The sequence below is a fragment of the Perognathus longimembris genome, chromosome 28 (genome assembly GCF_023159225.1).
Source record: "Perognathus longimembris pacificus isolate PPM17 chromosome 28, ASM2315922v1, whole genome shotgun sequence".
NCBI lineage: Eukaryota > Metazoa > Chordata > Mammalia > Rodentia > Heteromyidae > Perognathus > Perognathus longimembris.
In genome coordinates, this window is record NC_063188.1 from 102,297,893 (window position 1) to 102,324,000 (window position 26,108).

A 26,108-nucleotide genomic window follows, 5' to 3' on the forward strand; every position below is an offset into this window, starting at 1 on the left:
TTCAGGCTAGCCTCAAAATGAGATCCTCCTGCCTCTGCCTCCTCAGTAGCTGGATGATGGGCACATCCTGTAGTCTTTAACTCTTCCCCAACCTGGGGCAGAGGCAGTCAGCAACATTCCAGCCCCGGGGATATACTTAGCAGACTTAAAGGTAGGTAAGGAGGAGTAGGAAGCCAAACAGAAATTGTGGGATGAAGGAGAGTAGAAGCCAAAAGAGGGAAGAGAGATCAGGACAGAAAATAGATCTTTTGGTGTCACAGAAAAATAGCATGACACCAGCTAGCCTGGTTCTAGCCTGGTTCATTCCACCTCGACACACAGCCTCTTACCAGATTGGTTAAGAGGTTGTGACCTTTTGAGATAGCTCAACATTGCAATTTGCTCTTTTGGTCTCTTCTACAATTTAAGAGGGATGGATACAAGAACTCCTGTTTAATTCAGCTTCTATGGCTCTGACTTGATTTAAGTGTTTCCCTGTCATTGACATCATCTTTCTCACTTCTTCCCATGAAGGGAGTTGCCTATCTTTTAGAATAGAGCCTGCTCATTACTTCCTTGAGGTAACTTTCCTGGATCTTTGGCTTTAAACTGGGTTCGAGGCCTTTCGTCGGTGCTCTTGTTGCTGCCCACAAGTGGTTCATGTGCCCCCTCCCCCAGAACACTAGAATTCTGGACTCAAGCTCCACTAGCCTTCTTGCCTAGACACCTTTAGGCAGGATACAGCTTACACAAGTGTGTAATGACCTTGTTTGGGGCACCTACATAGGTATTTGGTACTTGTTTGTTGAATGGATTATCTTTTTGTTATTAGTTTGTTTTCTTTAGACAAGATCTTGCTATGCAGGGCAGGTGAGTCTGGAACTCACCATGTAGCCCAGGTCATCCTTGAGATAAGCCTGCTTCTTAGGATTGCAAACATGTGCTATCACACCAGACTTAAGTGAATTCTCTTTAGAATTTTCTAGAACCATCTCACAATGTAACCTCCATGAATGGGGGCATCTAAAACAGAACAAATGAGTCTACATGAGGAAGAGTCCTATTTTGTATAGTTGGGTTAGTAATGGGCATCCAGTAGGTTCTAGAACCATACTTCATCTTCTCCTGCACATGTCCGTAAGCCCAACCTTTGCAATCGAAGACTTCCACTTGTGCAATTTATTTTCCTTAATACTGTTGGAGAAGATTGTCTGCCAATGTCTGGCCCCATGCCTAGCTTGCCAAGGCCTCTTTGTTGTCTAGTTCTCTTCCATGCTCTTGCTGTGGTTGTCTGGAATGTTGAGCCAGTTTCTGGCCCTCAGTCTAGGTGACTTATGAAGCACTGAGCCCTCTAGGATGCTGCACGTTGTGTTTCGTGTTATGGGTCCTTAGATCATTGTCATATTACCCCAGGGCACAACGGAATAACCTGGGCCTTCTGTTACCTGTGCACATTTTTTAGATTGCCAAGTACACTTAGGATATGCTGATCACAAGGGTGGACATTCTGATTCTTGGATACAAAGCTTCTTCTGTACTGGATCAAGGATTTTAGCACACCTAGAGATAATTTCCTTCCTACTCAAACCATTTTAAAAGTCTGCTTGACTTTTTTTGCCAATGTAGTAGTATACTGGGTTTTAGCCAGCCTGATAGAGGAAGTTGGTGCATTTCCAGCCTTCCTGATGTCATGGTTTGGGGCACTCTGCAACGGTGAGGGCTTTCAGTTAATCCTAGCAATTGGTGAGCTTGCTATTCTTCTCTGAGAAACTTCTCTGTTGCATGGCATGTCTTACATAAGTTGACAGGGCCCCTTTTGTGACATGTCCTTTCCTTTCAATGATGTAAGAACCCCAAGTATTGGCAAGCACTATGTTTTGTTACTGAGTACTAGTACTATTGGTTCCTGCTTTCTGTTTAGTTTCTCTGGGACATGAGGTCCAGTGGAGGCGTGGCAGCAATTGAGGCAAGGAGAAATCCACAGGTTAAAGGATAGGAAGAGGTTTTGTGAAGTTTAGGCTTTAGAGTCCATTAGAAATGTTCACATTATCTTTTCCATAATTTGCTTGAGTAAATGCATACTCCTGGCTTGAAAGTTTGTTTCTTGGTTTGGGAATCAGAATCCTTTCTCATTGGGTTAGAGCTGGGCAGGGGGAAATTATGTTGAATTAAGCAAATGATTGTGTTTTCTCCCATTTAGCCAAGCTCTAGCTTGAGTTAGGAGTTTTTAAATTTTTATTATTATCATAAAGGTGATGTACAGAGGGGTTACGGTTACAGAAGTCAAGTAAAAAATGCAGTTCCTTTTGAACAATGTCTCTCTCTCTCTCTCTCTCTCTCCCCCCCCCCCCCCAGGTTTTTCCTCCCATCCTGACCCACAAGTTGCATAGTTCATTTTCAACATAGTGTCTAATTCATACCATGGCTGCATTTGTTCAGCCTTTGTCCCTCTATTTCTGTTCCCCCCTATATACCCAAAGACAGAGAAATGAACAAACAAGAGAAAAAGAAAAGAAATGAAAACAGCAACAAAGGAAAAAAAAACCCTCTTGTTTCTATTTTCTGGAGTTATTTCAATAAATAATATTTTGTATGATTAGATGTACATAGGCATTGTGCCTTTGTGTTCTTCTCCTAACAGTAACTTCCTTTGGTTTCACGGTGTGTGAATGCCTAGAGACCTGTATAATTTATTATGTCCCAGTGTATTTTAGACAGTGTTTGCATATGAGAGAAAACGTGCACCGTTTGTCTCTCTGAGCTTGGCTTACCTTCCTTAATATGATTGTATTCTAGGTCCATCCATTTCCCTGAAAATGATATATTACTCTTTCTGATGACTGTGTAAAATTCCATGGCGTATAGGTACCACATTTTTGGACCCTCATCTACTGTGGGGATTTGGACTGTTCCCACAGCTTGGCTATTGTGAATAGTACAGCAGCGAGCATGGATGTGCAAGTGTCTTTATGTTATCCTGGCTTGTGATGTTCTGGGTAGATCTCTAGAAGTGGTATGGTTGAGTAGTAGGTAAGGTCTATGTTTAGTTTATTGAGGAACCTCCAGACTGCTGTCCAGAAAGGTTGTATTAGTGTATATTCCCACCAACAGTGCAATAGGGTTCCTTTTCCCCCCCATCCCTGCTAACAGTTGTTCAAAATGTCTGAGATGGCTTCACTCCCTTCTCTCCCTTCTCTCCCTTTTTCTCTCCCTTTTCTCCCCTCTCTCTCTCTCTCTCCCTTCTCTCCGGCCATGGATCACCTCGGCCACAGGCCAGCAGTTTGCTGATAAACTTTCTCTCCTGCCTGAAAAACAAACAAAAAATGTCTGAGATGGAATCTCAAAATAATAATAATAATTATTATTATTATTATTATTATTATTACTTTTCCAGTCCTGGGGCTTGGACTCAGGGCCTGAGCACTGTCCCTGGCTTCTTTTTGCTCAAGGCTAGCACTCTGCCACTTGAGCCACAGCGCCACTTCTGGCTGTTTTCTATATATGTGGTGTTGGGGAATTGAACCCAGGGCTTCATGTATATGAGGCAAGCACTCTTGCCACTAGGCTGTACTTCCAGCCCCAGAATTATTTTGATTTTTGCATTTCCTTTATAGCCAGGGGAAGGATGAGCCTTCCCTCATGTGTTTCATTGCCGTTCTAACCTCTTCTTCAGAGAAGTCTCTCTCCTTTACCCATTTAATGATTGGTTTATTAGCTTTGAGTGGAATTGATTTCTTGAGCTCCTTGTATATGGAAATAACAGATGGTTGGAATTTATTTTAGGATCCAATCTGCTGCTCTATGTCTTGTGATTGGGGAGTTAAGCCCTTTGATAATTAACGTGACTATAGAGAAATATGTCATATTTCCTGCCATTTTTTTCCTATAGTGTGCTTTCTTTCTCTTCTTGTGTTTACTAAACTAGTCTTCTACTGATTTTCATTCAAAGCTGTATTTCTTTGACTTCGATTGTTTCCTTCAGATTGTATTCTTTCCTTTAGTATCCTTTGTAGTGCTGGGTTAGTGTTCATGAATTCCTTTAGTTTTTGTTTGTCATGAAAGGTTTTAATTTCACTGTCAATTGTGAATCTTAGCTTCACAGGGTATACCAGTTTGGGTTGGCGATTGCCATTCAGAGCTTGAATTATACCACTGCAGACTCTCCTTGCATTGAAAATTTGTGTGGAGAAATCTACAGTAATTCTAATCTTCTTTACATTGTAATAAAGTCCCCTCTTTGATTTTGCTGCATTTAAAATTAATTCCTTGCTTTTTAAGTCCAAGGATTTCACTACAATGTGTCTGCTAGGAGTTCTGTATACCTCTGTCAGGTGGGTAAGATTCTCTCTTAAGTTTGGGAAGAGTTCTATAATTATTTTGTTAAATAGGTTTTCAACGCCTTTGGTTTTGAACTCTTCTATCCTGATTATGCGCAGATTTGATCTTTTGGCTAGATGCCCCTTTAGCATATTCTGAGTGTTTTTTCCATGCCTTTGATTTTTTTTTTGTTCTAATTCCCTGCTTTATCCTCAACTCCTGATACCCTGTTTTCTACTTGTTCTATGGCCTTTGCTTTCAACTGTGATTTGCAATAGGGAGATAGAGCCTTTCATGTCTCCTAGTTCTTTGTTGATGTCAGTTCTCAGAGTGTTAATTTCATCTTTCATTTCCTTTATTGAGGTATGTAATGTTTCCTTCATTAAGATGTATAATGTTTCTTCTTATGTGTGCCTTGCATTTTCTCAATCATTTCCTAGGAGCTCTTTTTGCCCTTTCCTCTGGTTTTCTTTCTTCATGAGAAGAAATTGGCTTGATCTTATAATACATAGCTGTGTTTTATAAAGCAAAAATTTGACTTCAACCTTTCCTCTATCACATTTCTATCTGTGAAGGTTTGGTGGTGTTTCTTCTAGGTTTTTATATGTGTTTTCCCATGCTACTATATAATAAAAATTTGCATATACAGTTATGATTGCTTCTTAACACTTATTGTATGTGTGTATATAATATATGCATGTTAAGAAACCTTCCTTTTTATACTTGACTTATAGGTATTGACTCCATGTGTCAGTGTATCTAAATCAACATATTTTAGGAATTGCCTCATATTCCATAATGTGTCTTTCCTATCATTTAATTATTCATCTATTGATGGGTATTTAGACTTTCTTTTCTCATCCCACCAAAAACTGCAATGACAATGGGTTTATATTTATATTTTTGTGTTTATGTACCAGTGTTTCTATATAGACACTGTCAGGAATTAGAATTTCTACACACATAAGATTAATACTAAAAATATATGGGGCTGAGAATATGGCTTAGTGATAGAGTACTTGCCTTGTATACATGAAGCCCTGGATTCAATTCCTCAGCACCACATATATAGAAAACAGCCAGAAGTCGCCCTGTGGCTCAAGAGGTAGAGTGCTAGCTTTGAGCAAAAAGAATCCAGGGACAGTGCTCAGGCTCTGAGTTCAAGCCCCAGGACTGAAAAAAATTAAAATTTAAAATTTAAATGTATATATCCACACTTGCAACTTCAGAAGCTCAATGTTTACATTTCCACCATGCTATATGCAAATGTTGACTTCCCTGCATGCTCTTCAGACTTAAATATTATTATTAGGCTTTTTAAATTTTTTCATCCACTTGGAAAAACAACTGTCATTGTAACTTGCCCTACTTTCTACCTGAATGTGTTCCAAAGAAGCAAACAGAGCCTCCTGTTGTTCATTAATAAACTGGATTACCAAGAACCATTAACAGTGCTTTACTGTGGTCATCAATAAGGTTTTGGAAGAAGCAACATACTTGAGTTGTGAAATTTCACCAAAACTAATATCAGAAATCCCTGTGTAGAAATCTTCATTTTTACAAACATTCAATGAAAGTATTTTCATATGCAAGCCACCATTAATTCATTTCTTTGTTTGGTTACTTTAATTTCTCTTGGTTGGTAATCCTGCATCCATTCCGTATTGAGCACTGGGACATATGTTTGTAATTTGTTCATCCTAGAATAGGCAAACATGGTTGGTCCTCATTTTTGTTCTTCAAACATTACTTAATGAAAGTTTTCTTTTTTACATATTAAGCTTTAATTTAGGGATTTAAGAGGCAATCCCTTTTTTTTCTTTTGAAGAACATATTGTGATCAATAGAAACTCACTATTTAACTTCTTTCTTTCTTCTTTGAATTCATATCTTGGATTCCATAAACATTAAACTTCTACAGTGATATGCTGTTAATGAAGGCATAAGGATAGTTCAGTTAATTCCGAGATGATTCTATAGTTGTTTCCTCTTGTAAATCTTGATTTGAATGTCATTATATCCCTTATGTCTCTAGTTCATGTGAGAGGAGACTATTATGTGACATGAGCTAATAGATGTGCCAGTGTTTTTGTTTTGAAGTAAAGCATGATAGACTATTTTAAAGGATAGAAATCATGTCTACAATGCTCTCTGCCTTGGATGGTCACTTTGTTTCCTTTTTCCAGCATGAATCTTTCCCTCATTCATGCCATTCTATGGCTTCACTTCCCTGTTTTTAGCATTGAGCCAAACTTAACAGACAGTCATCTATTCAGCCCTTGTGGAGCTTTGGCTTTGAATACATGAGACATACATGGTCAAGGAGTTTAGATTCTAGGCAAGTTAAGATACAAACACATGAAGTTATTCTTAACTAATCATATTCTCTAGAAGAGGCCATCTCACCCTAGATGTACTCTGGTCACAATACCCCTGTCATGCTATTGATGAAGACTTAGATTGTGCAGTAATGCATGCTACTACAACACAAATAGGTTAGCCTTCGCAATAGCTTTGTGCTTGATCTTCCAGTATAAGTTCTTTAAGAACAGATTTTACACCATCTATTTCTTTTATAACTCTAAGGGCAAATTCAAGCCTCAATGTGAATCTTTTAACTGAAGACTTCTGGAGCCAAGACCTGCTTTTCCTTGATCTAATTTTCCATTTGTTTCTTGTTTGCACTTTGTAGATGTGTGCAGAGTTTTACTACCTTTTTCTGAACTGTCTGCCATGTGAATAAGAGCATTTCTATGTGATAATTTTGTAAGATTAGCCAGGCACTGGAGGCTCATAGCTGTAATCCTAGCTACTTAGAAGCCTGAGATCTGAGGACTATGGTTCAAAGACAGCCTGAGCAGGAACGTCCGTGATATTCTTATCTCCAATTAACCACCAAAAAGCTGGAAGTAGAACTGTGGCTCAAAGTGATAGAGTGCTAGCCTTAAGAGAAAAGGAAAACAAGGTCAGGGACAGCAACTAGGCCCTGAGTTCAAGCCCTAGTATTAGCACAAAAAATGATGAAGATATTTGGTTTGTGGGTTTTTTTTTCTTTCATATTCTGCCCCTTCATTGTGAATTCCCATCTTATCACAATTTTACTTTTTTCCCCCTGTTTTTTGTTTCTAACTCCTCACTCCTACTTGCAGCTCTCATTCCCTCAGACATTTTTTTCCCTTAGAGGGTCTACTGTTGACCCATTTCTTCTTGGTAGCCCAATTGTTTTTAATAGACTTTCAGAAAAGGGTACAGATTTTGGGATGGGTACACATTTAGAAATTATATGCTGCAGTAAAAACTGAAGGATAATGATTATTTACATAGGAATTTCTGCCTCACTGTTTTCTCACCCTTTCTTGTTCACCAGACTTGATCCTCTGCTCCAGTGCATCTTGTCGTATTTCAATATGGACTGTCAACATACTCTCTTTCTATAATACTGTGCACATACAAATATCAAAGGGGCCTCCAACCACATTTCTATTCTGGACTCCCCGATTCCCTTCTATAAAGAAAGTTACATGCATCAATATTGGTGCTTCCTTATTTTCCTCCTTCCTTTCATCCTTCTTTCCTTCCTTCCCTTCCCCCTTTTCCCCCTCCTTCATTCCTTCTTTATTTCCCTTCTTTTATCTTTTTTGAGTACTGGAACATGCCAGCCCCGAACATGCTAGCCAAGTGCTCTATAACTAAGCTACATTCCTAGTCCAATTACTTCATTTTTCTTTTGAGATATACATATACTGATCATATCTGGGATTTCATTGAAAATAAATGATTAGAATATTGCAAACAATGCAACTCTTTATTATAATTAATATAAATTGGGATTTTCCTATTATAATTATAGGATATATAATACAGATAGTTATAATGATAGTTACTAGCCAATTATTGTTATAAATAAGGTTAAATCATGTGAGTAGCATCACACAGGTAGGAAATAGCCAGGCTTAGACTTGAAGGAGGAGTTGATGTGATAACAAATGCAAGAAAAGGATGAGGGCTGGGGGTATAGCCTAGTGGCAAGAGTGCCTGCCTCGGATACACGAGGCCCTAGGTTCGATTCCCCAGCACCACATATACAGAAAACGGCCAGAAGCGACGCTGTGGCTCAAGTGGCAGAGTGCTAGCCTTGAGCGGGAAGAAGCCAGGGACAGTGCTCAGGCCCTGAGTCCAAGGCCCAGGACTGGCCAAAAAAAAAAGAAAAAGAAAAAAAAGAAAAGGATGAGAATATTGGTGGGTGTTGGAGGGGTTGGTTTTCCAGAGTACTTGCATTCTACTCCATTATGAACTTCTGAAGGACCCAAACAATGTGGCAATGACTCAATCTTGCCCCTAGCTCAAGTGTCACCTAACACCCTGAGAATGGTTTTAGTGCAAGTCCCTTCTCTTATGTCTCTTCTCTATATATTCATGGAATAATTTTTTTGGCAACAAATTCCAGACCAAATTAATTTAAAAATCTTTTCCAATTACCTGCTGTAGGGGTGAGGGTGAAGATGAGATAGAGACCAAGCCTAGATAGGAGAAGATATTGCGTTTAGGTCTCTTGTTTCTAGGTTAGGCCAAGTTGATCTTCATCCCCTCCCTTCATAAAGAGAAAGTCTTCTATGTCTGGCTTTTAAAAGATCAATGCTTTTTGGCTATACCAGTGACTACTGACCCTAAGTTGTGGAAGTAAGTTCTCAAAAGCAGGGAAAATACCTGTCTTTTATAGTGAGGTAACTTTTGAATCCTTAGCATAGTACCTTGCAGGTAACAGAACCTCAGCAAATATTTATAAACTGGATGAATGAATGTAGGAAATGGCTCCCAACTCTGTTCACATTCCTTGTGACTGTGCTTTCAGAGACAGCTAATACTTCCTAACTAGATTATCTCAGTCAACCCCTACAGAACCCTATAAAGTAGGTCCTATCATTTTCTCCATTGTTGTTGTTGTTTTTTTAGATGAAGAAATTAAGGTTCAGAGACATTATAGTACAGCCCAAGGTGATACCGGAAGAGGCGGAGTTTGGATTTGAAGGCAGGCAGATAGCTTTATTGCACATGTTGTTGAATCCTGTGCTGTTCTGTTCATTTACATAATGAATATACTTACTTGGAGAATTTGGGGAAACACTCTGAAGGGTGATCTGAAAGAGTAGGGTTTCACTTTGCTTTGAGTAACTCATACATGGGCAATCAACAGTCTGGTAGATTGGAAGTAGGAGAGTGGGAAAATGTAGAGGTGTATGAGTTGCTGAAAAGCACGTGTCACACGAGGTTTTATGAGTCGGTTTACTATGCATAATTTGTTTCTAATCTTGGCATCTGATATTGATTCACATGTTTTATTGAATAAAAGTTCTTTTTTCTGTATTTAAAAGCTCTGAAGGCTTATTTAAAAATCATTGTTCACTATATAGACCAAACAAATCATTTTCCTTCCATTTGCTTCTAGAAATATGAAAGCTTCATATTTCAGTCATATAGTTCATCATTGACTTTTTTCTGCTATGACAAATAATACACAAAATTGACAGTTGAGCATTCAAGAGTTCATACTTAACACTTACCAGTTAACCTAGTTTCTGCTATCTGTAGGACATGTTCTGGTTTCTGGGGTTTTGTTTTGGTTTGCTTTGGTTTGCTTTGGTTTTTGCATATGGCATGTTGTTTCTCTTACTGGGTGATGTTATCATCAAAAAATTTTGTTGATAAATTTCAGAATGGTTCTTTTTGCCATATATTTATCCAGATTGCTCTTGATTTGGAGGTCCCTTCTTTGTCCCTTCTTTAGTTGAACTCTCCAAAGTTTAAGAAGTGTCTGGAATCAAGAAGACATGCTTTCTTAGAGTCTGCCTCTTTCCTTCTCCTGACATTTAGATATTGTTCTAGGATTCCAGAACCCTGGAATCATCTAGCCAAACCTATTTCTAGGACCTGAGCAGAATTCTTCAACTTTAGCCTGATACTTGCTTTTTACGTTGCTGCCTCTTAGACATGTTTTGTTTTTTTTAATGCTTCTAATTATGTATTTTGTTGTTGTTGTTCTGGGGCTTGAACTCAGGGCCTGGGCGCTGTTCCTGAGTTTTGGGGGTTTTGTTTTGTTTTGGTTTTCCTCAAGGCTAGATCTCTATCACTTGAGCCACAGATCACTTTAGCTTTTTGCTGGTTGATTGAAGATAAGAATTTCACAGACTTTCCTGTCTAACTGTGATCTCTCAGATCTCAGACTTCTGAGTAGTTAGGATTACAGGCGTGAGCCACCTGTGTCTGGTTCTTCTCATGCTTTATTACAGTTTTTAATAGTCTTCAACCAAAGGTTTATTGTAAATAATTTAGCCCAACCTAATCCTATAACGTTGAAAAAAATCTCTGTGGTTTTTTTTTTCTGAGATATTCTCTGTATGAAAGTCTTTTAGAAGAATTTAAATAAAAATGTAATTCTACTCACAGTTTTCTGGTCCATTTTTTCTCTGACTTCTTTGACAATTGAATAGTTTATATCAACTGCTTTGTTCCTCTTTTTTCTTGCTTCATCCACACTGAGAACCTCTTTAGTACCACCCTTTTCAACTTCCTCTTGTGCTACTCTTGTTATCCAACAATTTGAGTCAATACAAATATCTCAAATGCATGGAGTTTTCTAGACAATGATTTAGGCAACAGTTGTTGTATGCACTGTTACTCATGTCAAAAATATTGACTACTGCTGTACCATCATAACAGCTATGGTATAATTAAATTATGCCAGTTAACCAGGGATGACAGAGAATAACCCTCACCCAAACCTGCCTTATAGTAGTATCAAGCTCTTTTCCTCCTTTAAATTGGATTCATTAATTACATTATATCTAGGTAAAAATCATGCCTATGCTCATAGCTAATCAGGAAACTGAGACCTGAGGGTTGCAGTTCATAGACAGTTTGGGCAGAAAAGTCTGTGCAAGTCTTATCTCCAACAAAAGGCTGGAAGTGGAGCTGTGGCTCAAGTGGTAGAATGCTAGCATTGAACAAAAAAGCTTAAAGACAACACCTAGGCACTGAGTTCAAGTCTCAGGACTAGAACAAAAAAAATCACAAAAATGTTGAACTGATTATATATATATATATATATATTTTAAATATAGTAGTGATACTATTTAATGAACCTGAAGAGATATAGAATAATGTCTTGGAATGGTTTAAGCAGGGCAGCTTGGGCACTCTGTACCCCTGGTTGCCACCATTTATATCAGTATCCACGAACTTAAAGGCGGTCCTGGGCTAAGATGAATTTGGTGTCATCTTTATTGAGTTATTATATAGTGTCAAAGTGTAGATGTTTACTATTTAAAGGCTGTAAGTCATTTTTGTCTGTAATTAATACTATTGTACTGTCTTTAGCATTGGAAAATTTTTACTAAGAACTGATAGCTTTTCATATCATCTGTGTTGATGACCTAAACTTGAGCTAACCTAAATTGCTCCCGAAGATGAGGAAATATCCCAACTAAAGAAGATAAAAAATAGTTCTTTTACTTATGAGTAGAGGTTTTTAAATCTATAGATTTTCTACTTCCACTAATGAGCCCAGAGATCTTGTGACTAGAAAGCTGTTTTCACTTGATGCAATAGGTAATAAGAGCCACATTATTTCAAATATTTTAATACCTCTGTTAGCAAATGTATTTTCAGCCTTGAAAAAACAGATCCCAGAGTTTTTAACTGCAAGCAGTGCTTTCAGTGGCACCCAGGCTTTAGTAAGTTTTTGGTCCACCTTCTCTTTTAAAGATGATTTGTGGGATCCCTTTTCATTCTGGCCTTTCCGACCCTCCTTCGGGGTTGAGTATACGCTCCCTGCAGTATACAAGTATGGTTTATTTTGATGAGAGGGCCTAAGTCACAGCACACAATAACCAGTTCCTGCGTATTCACTGTGTATACTAATTTAACCTTAACTATATCTGGTACACTGCTTAGGCCCTGTCTAGAAGTTGGAAAAACTTAGGAATAAAATGAAACTTTTAAAATTGTATACTAGCATTTTGAATTTGCTAATTCATTTCAGTTGATCAATTCAAAACTTTAAAAAAAAACATTCCAACACTTACAGACAAATTCTTCAGAGGCTGATATTGTAGGTTCACCAAATAGCTAAATAATGTTGACCATTCAGTAGATGCTCTGGAATGGTGGGCCTCTCTGGTCATTTGTAGAATGAGAATATGCTACCAGGTAGATTCTGAGTTCCTTTCCAGTTACACATTGCTCCAAAACTCTTATTTTGTTGTTGTTGGTGGTGGTCATGGGGCTTGAACTCGGGGTCTGGGCACTGTCTCTGAGCTCTTCTGCTCAAGGCTAGTGCTCCACCACTTTGAGCCACAGCCCTGCTTCCAGTTTTTGGTGGTTAAATGGTGATTTTTTAAAAAAAGGTATCATGGGCTTTCCTGAACAACAATCCTCAGATCTCAGCCTCCTGAGTAGTTAGGATTACAGGCGTGAACCACTAGCACCTGGCACTCTGATACTGTTTCCAGAGCCAAAATTAGATACTTGTGCACTTAATCTTCTAAGTCATCTCTTTCAACTCCAGGTGGAGTAGAACCTACTGAATGTGAATAGAAGGTAATTTTATAGTTTTAGTTCGTTAAATATTGGCTTAAAAATAGAAGTGCTTTTGGAGGTGGAACAACGGTTCAGAAACATGAAAAATATTGATCTCAAACCTTTTAATCACAATTTGAGATGGCTCACATATGCATGTACAACTTAATGAATTTCACAAATTGCATGTACCCATGTAACCAGCACACAGAACATTAGCTACATATCTGAAGTCCCCTGCCTTGTGTCTACTTCTGTGATTATTACCATCCCTTCCCTTCCAGATAAAACCACTCTCCTGATATCTCACTCTATTGATTAGTTTTGACTACTTTTGCTTCTCATATGAGTAGAATCACATACATTACACATTCTTTTATGTGTAATAGCCTTGGCTAACATTATAGTCTTGAGACACATCAATATGCTGTGCGCAACTCTAGCAGACATATTTTTCCTCCAGAGAGACATTGATCCACTTTCTGCAACTGTGTTAACATTCTCATTTATGTGATTCATTTGGGAAGATCAATAATATGCCATTATGAGCAGAGAGGGGATAAAAGTATGCAAGAGAAGGGACAAATCAGAGGCATTTAATAATTTATTAACATACTGTATTAATATATAATGCAATTTATTAATTTTAAAATATAAGCTCTCTTTCAAAGGAGAAAGAATTACCTTCTGGTCTAAGACCTCATCATACCACATCAAGGAAAAACTCATTTTCCTAGTGTAGCTTCTGGCTACTAAATAACAGGGCTCATTTTTGTTGGTGGTATTGGACTTGGAATTTTCTAGGTGGGTACTCTACCACTGAGCCATGCTTCCCACTCTTGTTATTTTGAGATGAGGGTCTTGTTTCCTGCCCATGCATATTCCTGTCTCCCATTCCTCCCATTTTTACTTCCTCCTATTTTTCACCAGCTAGGTTCATAGACATGTACTTCCATATCTAGTTTCTCCTGCTGAGATGAAATCTCACAAACTTCTCTGCCTAGGCTAATCTGGAACTGCCATCTTCTTCATGGCAGCCTCCCACAAAGCTAGGATGGCAGGCACATATCACTGTATCCAGCTATTGGTTGAGACAGGGTCTCGTTGCTTCTACTACATTTTTTAGTAGTCAATCAGTCGACATTTTCTACAAAGCAAAGTTCATATAAGAACTGAATTTAAAAATTCATTATCCCTTCTGGGGTTATGCTGGCCAATTCTTTCACAGGAGTGAAACAGGCATATTATAACATTTCCAGTTCTGTGTCCTGAGCTCTCCCCAAACTGAGCCCCACATACACCACATATCAACTCCGTATTCAAGAGTGCTTGTACCTGCACTATTCTGTATCTTATCTGAGTACATTGGAAGCCATGTATACTGGTATTAGAACTTGGAAACAGAAGGGGAATACCAAAATCGAGAGACATGGGGTAAAAAGACAAACGACTACAAAAACAATACTTATAAAACTGTTTGGTGTAAACCAACTGAACAACTCATGGGGGGAGAGGGAAAGGGGGAGGGGGAAGGGTGAATGAGGGAGGAGGTAACAAACAGTACAAGAAATGTATCCAGTGCCTAAAGTATGAAACTGTAACCTCTCTGTATATCAGTTTGACAATAAAAATTAAAAAAATAAAGATTGATTGAATGAATAAGTGAAAGGCAAGTCAAGTTCAATTCTGATATAAACATTTTTAAAAAAAACGTTGACTCGACCTACTAAAAATGCAAGTGATGTTAATAAGAGGCAATACAGAAAAAAATGTTGTATCTTTTTATACTGTAAGACATAAATAAGGAAGACTATATTTTGTGATCCTTTCTTTTAACCAGCTTTTATATAATGGTAAGAATTATGTATACAACATTTGGGGGTTTTATTGTCTCCCGCCCTCTCTCTCATTGGTTTTGGGGCTTGCATTCAAGTCCTGGGCACGATCCCTGAGCTCTTTTGCTCAAGGCTAGCACTCTGCCACCTTGAGCCACAGCACCACATCCTGTTTTCTGGTGGTTAATTGGAGAGTCTCCTGGCTTTTCCTGCCAGGGCTGGCTTTGAACCATGATCCTCAGATTTCAGCCTCCTGAGTAGCTAGGATTATAGGTGTGAGCCACCACGTACCTGCATTATTTCTTCTCTTTTTTTTTGTCATTTATTTATATTTTGTATTTTGACAAATGCTTTTTTAAACAAATACAAAATAATCTAAAAGGAGAAAAGCTATACATGGATTATTTACACCTCTGATAAATAAACTAATACTGATCCAGGGGCTTCTCTGTCCAGGAATCCTTGTGAGACAGGGACAAAGCAGGGCCTGCTGGGGCTCTGGCACTTGGGCCCACACTGCCTGCTCCGGTGCCAGGAAGCCCAACTTTCCAGCGGGGACCCCTCCATCACTGTCACCTTCACAAGGCCCCCAAAGCGCCTGAAACCACTCCGGGTAGGCTCTGTGGGAGGAGCCCCGCCCCCCACCCCCCTCCCGCAAAGCTATTTCCAGAGATACTCATCTACCTCGGCATCAGAGGAGCAAAGCCAAAGCCACATAGCCCTATGGAGACCCACGGCTCCTCCGCCGGCCTGAAGACGAAGCCTGTTTTTTTGTTTTGTTTCGTTTTGTTTTTGCTTGTTTTGTTTTTTTGCCAGTCCTGGGGCTTGAACTCGGGGCCTGAGCACTGTCCCTGGCTTCTTTTTGCTCAAGGCTAGCACTCTACCACTTGAGCCACAGCGCCACTTCTAGCCGTTTTCTATATATGTGGTGCTGAGGAATCGAACCCAGGGCTTCATGTACAGGAGGCAAGCACTCTACCACTAGGCCATATTCCCAGCCCCTAATACTTTTTCTTATTGCTCAGCCACTGCCTTGTAAGATTTCTTTTAGATTTTATCCAAAGAATAGTTGCCACTTGATGCCTACTCCCTGACCAAACAATAACTGCCTTCTACCTGTAATGTTGACTCTCCCTCCTGCCTCCTCTTTTCTGAGCTACCACTTTCCCTTACCTCCTCACTATTCCTGCCACTTCTTCAACATTAGTGGGCTTATCTCTGGAACTATGCCAACCAACAATCTCCCTTGCCCTCCCATACCTTTCTTGACCAGCCTTGAGTCCGAGACTTAGTTTACCTCTGCAATACCCATCAACCTCAGTCCTCTGCATACTCCTTCAGCCTTCTTACTAAATGGTATGATCCCTACCCGTTTATACTTTCCATCTCAAGAGCCTCCAAGGTCCAGGGCCACCCATATTGGATTCCCAACTGTAACATAAAGCTCCATCATGGGGCTGGGGATATGGCCTAGTGGCAAGAGTGCTTGCCTTGTATACATGAGGCCCTGGGTTTGATTCCCCAGCACCACATATACAGAAAATGGCCAGAAGTGGTGCTGTGGCTCAAGTGGCAGAGTGCTAGCCTTGAGCAAGAAGATGCCAGGGACAGTGCTCAGGCCCTGAGACCAAGCCCCAGGACTGGCCAAAAAAAAAAAAAAAAAGCTCCATCAGCCTATGGCACCCTCCTACACTGCAGTTCCCACATAACCTCTGTCTCTGCGGATTACAAAAACATGGAACCCTGCCTGTGGTTCAGGCCTGTAATCCTAGCAACTCAGGAGGCTGAGATCTGAGGATCGCAGTTCAAAGCCAGCCCAGGCAGGTAAGTCTGTGAGACTCTCATCTCCAATTAACCACCAGAAAATCAGAAGTAGTGCTGTGGCTCAAGTGGTAGAGTGCCAGCCTTGAGGTGAAGAGCTCATTGACAGTGCCCAGGCCCAGAGTTCAAGCCCCATGACCGACAAAAAAACAACAACAAACTAGAATTGAACCTACCTAATATTCCAAAAGATTCAATAGCATCAAAACATTCCAAGGACCTGGTCTCCACAGATTTATTTCTTCTCTTGATATTTTGCATGTGTTGGTATTTTCCAGAAATTCATGTGACTACTGTATCATTTTGAATACAATATTCAACTGAGCAGCTTTCTCTTAATAAACATGAGTTTTGATTTTTATTGCCAACGTCTACTTGTTATTGCTGATTCTCTGGAAAATAGCAATAATTAGAAAAAAAGTAGGATAGATGTTACTCTGGTTGAAGAAGTTGGGGTATTATGTTGTGATGATGCAGCTGTAATGATCTAGTGTCCCTCTAACTTTTTTACAGGATGCTTTTCTCTGGTGGGAGGCGTGGCCACGTTGGCAGACCTGAAGAAGTTTTACTGATGTTTAGGATATTCCTCATCATTATTTGTCTTCATGTTGTTCTGGTTATATCCCTGAAAGGTAAGGTGCCTCCTTTTCTTCATTTTTTAAAATCCCTGTTTGTGTGTATGTATTTTATATTTATAATCTTTTTGCTATGGGTTGTATATATTATACATCATATTTAATATTTAACATTTTTATGATCTTAAATGTGCAGTTTATTGCCATTAAATATAGTCACTATCTTATGCAACCATCCATACTAAACATATATCATCTGTGTATTCATTACACAATCCATAAGCTCTATTCTTTTTGTCTCATGTAAGAGGAAACATATAGTATTTCTTCCTGTGTGTCTGACTTCATGTAATGTACTGTGTACAAAGTCCAGTTATGTTTTCAAAGTTTATTCCTTTTCAAAGGATGAAAGTGGATGATTGTGGGCTCAGAATATAGCCTAGTGGTAGAGTACTTGCCTCGCATACATGAAGCCCTGAGTTCGATTCCTCAGCACCACATATATAGAAAAAGCCATAAGTGGTGCTGTGGCTCAAATGGTAGTGTGCTAGCCTTGAGCAAAAAAGAAGCAGACAGTACTCAGGCCCCTGAGTTCAAGTCCCAGGAGAGGCAAAAAATAAAAATAAAGTGGATGACTGTATATATCGTCATATTTTGTTCATCCATTCATCCACTGATGGATAGTTCAATTGTTTCAACCCTTGGGACACAGTAAAAAATGCTCCTGTGAACACGATCATACAAATATCTGTTTGAGTCGCTGCTTTCAATTCTTTGGGGCTACATACCTAGGAACTGCCAAGTTATACAGTGGCTATACTATTTTACATTCCTACAAGCAAGGCATAAGAATTCCAATTTCTCTACATCCTTGACCTGTTATTTTCTTTTGTTTTGATGGTAGGGATAGAAAGGTATCTTACTGTGTTTTTAGCCTTTCTTTAGTGATGTCAATGTCTTTTCAAGCACTTGTTGGTCATTTGTTATATCTTCTTTAGAGAAATGTGTATTCAAATCCTTTGCCTATTTTTGACTTGGGTTGTTTTTGTTGTTTACTAGTAGTTTTTAATATACTATGGCTATTTGTTCCTCCCATTTTGTGGGGCACATTTTCACTCTCTTAATAGCATCCATTCATGCATAAAGCCTTTAATTTTGATGAAGTCGAATTTGTTTTTACTTCTGTTGTCCTATGGAAGAAATCATTGCCACATGTACTGTCAGGATGATTTCCCCCCTGTGTTTTCTTCTAAGACTCCTACAATCTCAGCTCTTAATATTTATGTTCTTTGATCTATTTACAGTTATTTTTTATATATGGTTGTCTTGTTTTCTTAGCATCATTTGTTGAAAAGACTGTCTTATATATCAGGATTTATTCTGACGTGCATTTGTTTTTAACAGTATCTACTTGAAAGCATGTCCATCTGGAAATTTAAAAGTATAATGAATCAAAGAAATGAAACAGCATGGTATTTTCTGAAAAGGGGATTTTTTTGTACAAAGGGACTTTATTGTGATGTGTACAAAATACATATAATGTAATTTGGTTATCTTTACCATCTATATTACTCTTTCATAAGGAGAAGGGACCTTTAGAAGCTTATGAAACAGGGAAAAAGCTATCTGAGGAAGGAAGTAAAAGGACAATAGATAGTAGTGTTGAAATTGCTGTGGGTACAACTGCCAAAGAACGCTATGCCATACAAATGTAAGGACTACTACTACACAATCAAGGTTCTTAAACACGAGTGCGGATCACTTGTGGAAGGCTTAAAAAAAAAAAAACCAATCACTGTATTCTTGCCCAGTGATTTAGTACATCTAGGGTAGGACCTGAGAAGCGACTTCTCAATAAGCTGGTAGCTGATGCTGATGCAACTAGCCCAGGGATTATAATTCAAGAACCACTGTTTATACAACTGCTGGACAACATAAATAAGGACATATAAACAAGGATCTATATCACTGTATGGCAATTCTGCTGTGACCATGTGACAATCATAGAAACTATCTTCACTCATGTCATCTTGGAGCCTTAAAACAATCACTGTGGGATTGGTAGGGTACAAAAATCAAGTGTCACTTCTTTACTGATGAGTAAATGTCCCCAGGGATGTTATAGGTTAGGAAGTGGCATAGCCCAGACAAGTTGCCATATCTTTAGTCTCACATTTCAGGGCTTTCCTCCCCCCCCCCCCCAACAGGTGTAGATCAAATTGGGCAGTGGAACACAAGCAGAAGTGCTCACCAAAATGAAAGCTCTTTGTTACAATTAAACCTTTTGGAAATTTATAGTTAAATATAATAAAAATAAGAGCAGGTAAACAAGAGGGTGTGTGACTTCAAATCAAACCTAAGTAGGGAAAAGCTGAATGGTTGCTTAGAGCAAATGTATGTATTCGTTTTCTTTTTCTTTTGGCCAGTCTTGGGGCTTGAACTCAGGGCCTCAGTGCTATCCCTGAACCTCTTTGTGCTCAACTAGTCCTCTACCACTTGAGGCTTAGCACCACTTCCTGCTTTTTCTGAGTAATTTGTTGGAGATAAGAGTCTCACAGACTTGCCTGCCCAGACTGGCTTCAAACGGAGATCCTCACATCTCAGCCTCCTGAGTAGCTAGGATTATCGGTATGAGCCACCAGCATCCGTTGATCTACTTGCTAATGAACCCATTATTGGACTTTCTCCCTCACTTAAATACTTCTCTCTGCTTCCTGGGGCCATCTTCATTTGGAATCTCTAAGGTTCATGCAAATATTACTACCTTTATCAAGCCTGCCCTGACCTCCTTAGGAGTAAATTTCATTCCCCAGTATTTCTTTTCTGGTCATACTTGGCACTTCCAACCATGCTCATCATGGACTTCCTGTGTGCTCTGAGTCCTTTCCAGGTATCATCATTTCTGGACAAGAAAGGAAAATGAAAGACTGGTGCAGTAGGGAGAGCAGACTAATGGGAGGAAACCTAAGGAGAATTCAAAGCCTGTTCTGAATCCATACTCTTCTAGTGTCATATGAACCTCATCTTATGACATCCTCCTCCTTAAGCTTCACAGTGGGCATTTTTTGTCTCAGTTTACAGATAGAGGAACCGAGTATCAAAGAAATTATATCATTTGCCAAAGTTGTAAGTCATTAGGAAGACTCTAGAGTTGGTACTATTCACATTCCTCCAGACTACCTAGGGTGCCTTCATTAAGTATCTAATCACAGAATGAACCTGTCTCTGAAGGAGGAGAGGGAGTCTGGAATTGAAGAGCAGTTGCTCCATGGCTCTCGGGGATATGGGCTGCAAACACAGTAGCTTTACCCTGGAAGCCTGAGCAATGACTCAGTAGCTCATGTCATAAGGGAGAGGTAGGCCTGATACTCTTGTTGGGCCACCAGCCAACAGAGAGAAGCCTTAGACTGTAATCGTTTCAGTTGTCTAACTTGAGAAATCTGTGTCCCAGACATCCCAATGGGCTTTGTCAGGTAACTATACTTACCTCCAGCCCCTCATCCTTCCAAATTATGTCAATGCCTTTTTTTTCTTTGTCTTTGAAGATGTTCTTCTTTTAGGAACAACTATTCTGTTTTCCAGAGGATGAGATGACATAATAGTTGAAGATGGTTATAATTTCATTCCTGCAGAATTGTCTCCCCATTTGGAAACAATTACACATTTGAGCCAGTTTGGTGATCTCATAAACTATAACCCTCCCCCCCCCCCCCGCTGGGCTGGGTCTAAATCTTTATATGCTGTAGGCATTTCCAGCGATATGTCCCTTTCCAATTCTCCTTTTACAAGGCTTTACTGATTTCTTTCCTCTCACTTTCTGCCTGGGTCTCTGTTCTTCCTTGTGTAGTGTGGCAAGAGGCATGTTGTCTGCTCTTGAAAGGCAGGAATCTGTCTTGTTGGGCTTTCTTATCTTCTTACCAAACCCAGTGTTGATCTCCTTTGTCTATCTCAATTCTGTATCTCTAAGAATGAGATGATAGATACTTACCATGACACTGATGTGATGGTCAGCCAATATCACCCCTTCTCCAAATCCTAACCCCTACATCCAGACATGAAGTCGCTTCGATTGGGCCTTGGCTTTCCCTGGCAGTTAAGCAATGATAAGGAGTCATAGGAATTCTAGACAGGTTGAGGGTGAAACTGAAAGAAAAGGACATTGTATCCTTCCTTCTACCTGAAGTCCTGGAAGGACCCCTCACAGATCTTGGATATTAACTCAAGGCAATTGTAGGGAGAAGGGATGATGAAACTGCATTTAAGTATAGAGGAGGCAAGAAACCCAGAGGCAGTGTCTACTCCAAATCTCTCAGCTCTTGTGTGGCAGGTTAGGGTTGAAAATGGCCCCTGTATACCTAATGGGTAGCTGTGTAAGGGTATGGCTACAAAGGCTAGACTAGAGGAAGGATGTGACATCTTTGGGGGTGAGAGCTGAAGAGATTTGAGTCGGCAGTAGAGGGATCTCCAGGCCTCCATGGGATACTGAAAGAAAAGACCAGGTGGCCCACTGCATGAAGCCTCAACAGCGGATACCAGTTGGATACTGAGGAACCCTGCAGGACAAGGGAAATCTCTGGACAGGTTCTTGTGAAGTCCAGGCTTAGTATCAGGACAGCTCGCAGACCCAGGCCCCTTCTCCTTGCTCCAAGAAGAACATGAGCATCCCATTCCCCAGCCCAGAAGACAGAGGAGGAAAACAAATTACATGCATTTATTCAAGTGACCTTGAGGGAATTAGGGACTGTTTCAAAGCAAAATCAACAAAGCTCCCTTTTTTTTCTTTGTGTGGTCCTGGGGGTGGAATCCAAGGCCTTCTTGATGCTGTATCACTGAGCTACAACCCCAAATTAAAAGAGACCCTTTCCCTCATACCTCTGGAGTTAGAGGCTTCAAAACAAAATAGAACCCATTCAGATGAAAAGAAACCCAGCTGTTTTTGTCTCATGTCCCTATTGTTGCCATTGTTTCTACATCTCAATTGTGTCTATAAATTTGCAAATATTCTAAAACAAATACAAAGTGGATACTTAATATTTCAGAACACTCAGCTAGGAGTTGTTGTAGGCTCTCCTCATATCCTGAATTCTCCTCTTGATTTCTTTTATCTTTTTAGACACAGAGTTAATTTATTTAGACACTTGAGGGTAAGGGCAACATCTTTTTCTCCTCTTTGTGTCCTTCAGAGTGTCCAGGACATAATAAGTGCTCAGTAAACTCTAGTTTTGATTTGTGACCATAGTCTAAAGCCTAGAGGTATTCTGCAAAGTGGGCCTCTCCTCTCAGCTTTCACTGTTCTGCTAATATACAGACCCAGTGACTTCTGATACAACCACTACACCCCTTCGTTTAAATAGACTGATATGAGGTGACTGTACCTAGCTGTAATTCTTCTAAAAGGATGTGTATTCCCTCTTCCATGTGATAAAAAGGCTCAACCACTTGCCTGCTTAGATTCTTTTTTTTTTTTTTTTTTTTTTTTTGCCAGTCCTGGGCCTTGGACTCAGGGCCTGAGCACTGTCCCTGGCTTCTTCCCGCTCAAGGCTAGCACTCTGCCACTTGAGCCACAGCGCCGCTTCTGGCCGTTTTCTGTATATGTGGTGCTGGGGAATCGAACCTAGGGCCTCGTGTATCCGAGGCAGGCACTCTTGCCGCTAGGCTATATCCCCAGCCCCTGCTTAGATTCTTTAATAGTCTAATGTTCTATGAGTTCACCCACTGAGTGGGAACAGTGTTCAGATTCCTAGTGTATTGTCCTGAGATAATGAGGGACCACTGGGGTCTACCTCACATTTGTCCTTCTGAAAACACTTTTGTGACATTTGAGCTGGGGATGATCTCTATCAGGTTCTCAAACTGAGGAGCTTTCAGAAAGCCTGCCACATGTATCTTACTTCTAGAGATTCTGATGTCATTAATCTGGGGTCTGAGGATGGGGGGAGGGATGAAGACTGAGTATTGAGATTCTTTAAAATTACCCAAGTACCTCTAGCAGAACAAAGAACCACTCATCTCTATGATCCTGTTTGAAAGCCAATCTATTCAAAGTTCCTACTGTGAAATTGGAACCAATTTAAAAGTCATGTTTTTCAAATTTCATTTTTTAACATGAAGCAGCTTCACGGGCTTTTAAAGTTATGATGCCAATAAATCTCTTGATTTCACAACTGATTTTTTTAAAGCTCTGGAGTGGCTCTTTGTGAATAGAAAATCTTCAGGTTTCCAATATTATTGTTGCCTTACCCTTCATTAGAGGGCTTCCTGTCTCTTTGTCGGATCCTCGTAGCTACAACTACATGAAGGAGCAACAACACAACTAGATGTTCCCATAAATCTTCCTGGTTTACAAAGTACCTTGGCATATGTCATCTTACTGTGTCCCCTTGATGTAGACAGAGATGTTGATGAAGCTCAAAGCAATGAAGTAACTTCATAAGTTACCCAGAAAGAAACAATACCAAGATTCAGAAAGCAACTCTTTAGAACTCTCTAATAATCTGCATAAAAGGCTTATTGGGAACTTGGCTCGTTTGAATCATTTCCCAATTCACACAGCTGGAAAGAGGAGTTGGTGGGATCCTAGAACTTGTGTTCTTAACCACTTCTCCAATGTTTAGTCACTGAGGCAGTTGAAAATGGTTCTTACACAACTTTCCCATGATTCATTCATTCTGGGATAGATGTGTAGCCCCAAAATGCTGGGTAAAGATGAAGATAGACCTGAGGAATGAAAGCAACAGTACCACCGATATAAGGTACAACTAAAAATTAAGTAGATGTTCTGAGAGAACATACTGTTGAAATAAACCTTGAGTATGGGAGCATCCTTATTTCAAGAAATAACAAGAAGTATATTTGGCAAGTGATTTCATGTTAGTAAGATCACAATGCCATAAGAAAACCACCAAGATAAATTATAGATGCTTTTGTAATGATGTCTGTACAATGGCATAAGTCTTTAACATGGGTGTTCTGTTCGGCATGTACCCTTTCTTCTGGTTTTCTTTTAAGAATATATGGAGCATAGAGTAAGTTACTTTCATAGTGCTATATTATTTAGTATAGAACTTTTTTATTAAAGAAGAGAGAAATGAAAGTACAAAATAGCTAGTAATCTTGCTTTAATAAGTAAACTAAAATTGGTTATAATGATCCAATTTGTTGGATGAATATAAGATGATCTCATAGCTGGGCTGTCTACACAGGTAGTTTTACTTTGCAAAATGCCTTGGCATTACACAGACTTAGATTCACAGAAATGGCTAATTTTGAGGCTGGAGGCACAAGCAGGACACAGTGAGTTTGAATTGCTGAGGAACTTTCATTTCCAAAGCAGGATTTAAAAACTCTTAAGTGAGGCTGGGAATATGGCCTAGTGGCAAAGAGTGCTTGCCTCATATACATGAGGCCCTGGGTTCAATTCCCCAGCACCACATATGTAGAAAATGGCCAGAAGTGGCGCTGTGGCTTAAAAGCTACAGTGCTAGCCTTGAGCAAAAAGAAGCCAGGGACAGTGCTCAGGCCCTGAGTCCAAGGCCCAGGACTGGCAAAAAAAAAAAAAAAAAAAAAAAAAAAAAACTCTTAAGTGAGTTGTATATTATCACTACAATGTAAACTCTATATGAGGCTGAAGACTTGATTTTACTCCTTATTGTGACTTCAGTGACTGGCCAATGTTAGGCCTTCAAAAGCAGGAATGAGTGAAAAAAATAAAGGGAAATCTGAAATTTGAACTAGACAGTGTTCTAATAGCCTCATTAATCAAGCATTAAAAACAGATAAAAATGGTTCAGAGTTAGGATGGAAATCATATACATATAGATCATAGAAAAAAGTGTCATGATTTTTAGATGCTGTATTCAAATTACTGATGCCTTATTATTTACACAAAGGTAAACAATCCAGCTTCCTATAGAAAGGTAAGTTCAACAAATGATACAGAATTCTAGAATCAGTATTAATAATAAACTTATTGTTGGTACTGTGGTAAAATGTAATGTAGTTTCATGCCAGGTGCTGGTGGCTCACACATGTAATCCTAACTACTCAGGAGGCTGAGATCTGAGGATCATGGTTCAAAGCCATCCCAAGAAAAATGTGTGGGATTCTTATCCCCAATTAACCAGCAAGAATCTAGAAATCGAGCTATGATTCAAGTGGCAGAGCACCAGCTTGAGGGAAAAGGCTAAATGACAGCGTCTGGCTCCTGAATTCAAGCCCTAGGATTGACACAAACACTGTAATGTAATTTCAATCAAAGTAATCAACCCCATTTTACAGATGAGGAAATGCAAGTAGAGAACCAGGATCTGAACCCAAGTTGTTCTCCTTGGAGAACCTACTCTTAATCTAACTCGCGTAGCAGCATATTCATTCCTCCATTGGAAATAGACACAGACATTTTATCATATGGAGAAAATTATCAAGTCCTAGTTACAGATGGCCGAACATGAGGAATTCCAGATCAGACTTTCAAAACCTATAAGAAGCCCGGGGTGGTATTAGGAAAGAATCATCAACACACAAAGGCCTAGAGGACTGAAATACTATGGTAATGACAGGGGTTAATGTGGCTTCAAAATAGAGTTAACTCAAAAACATAACTTCTCAAAGCTAAGTAGGATTTCCATGGAGCTGAAATGTCCATAATTTCAACCTCTCTTAGTGGTTTTGAGCAGTGCATAGTTGTTTACAGTACTGGTTTGTCACACAGGAGTCTCACTCTTGAGGGTCCTGGAAGAACCATGATCTGGATGTGTGCTGAGAGCAAAACTGGGAGCATGAGTCACAAAGAGAAGGGGATTCATAGTCAAGTTCAATGTCACAGTCAATGTGGCCAGGACTCCTCCCCCAGTTCATATCAATTCCCTGACTTTTGATCTTGTCCTGGTCCTAATAAAGGAAAGACAATAATAGACAGGCAAGGGAGAATAATTTTCGCATTCATCTCATCCCATCATTAGTTTAATGCATAGTACTTATTTAATGGTACTCATTACATCTGATGTGC

General features: G+C 39.5%; 1 protein-coding gene across 7 annotated transcripts in view; it reads left to right on the plus strand.

The window, feature by feature from the left end:
* Positions 1–26,108, plus strand: part of Adgrg2 (adhesion G protein-coupled receptor G2) — a 108,922-nt gene that overhangs the window by 28,165 nt on the left and 54,649 nt on the right. For 2 of the 7 annotated variants that reach the window (XM_048336885.1, XM_048336886.1), the window contains exons 1-2: positions 7,002–7,031; positions 17,040–17,158. In XM_048336885.1, coding sequence (XP_048192842.1) covers positions 7,030–7,031; positions 17,040–17,158 — 121 coding nt within the window. In that variant the 5' untranslated portion in view covers positions 7,002–7,029. Of the gene's footprint in view, positions 1–7,001; positions 7,032–17,039; positions 17,159–26,108 lie in introns of those variants that run through there. The other 5 variants (XM_048336883.1, XM_048336884.1, XM_048336882.1 and 2 more) reach the window with 3 other exon arrangements.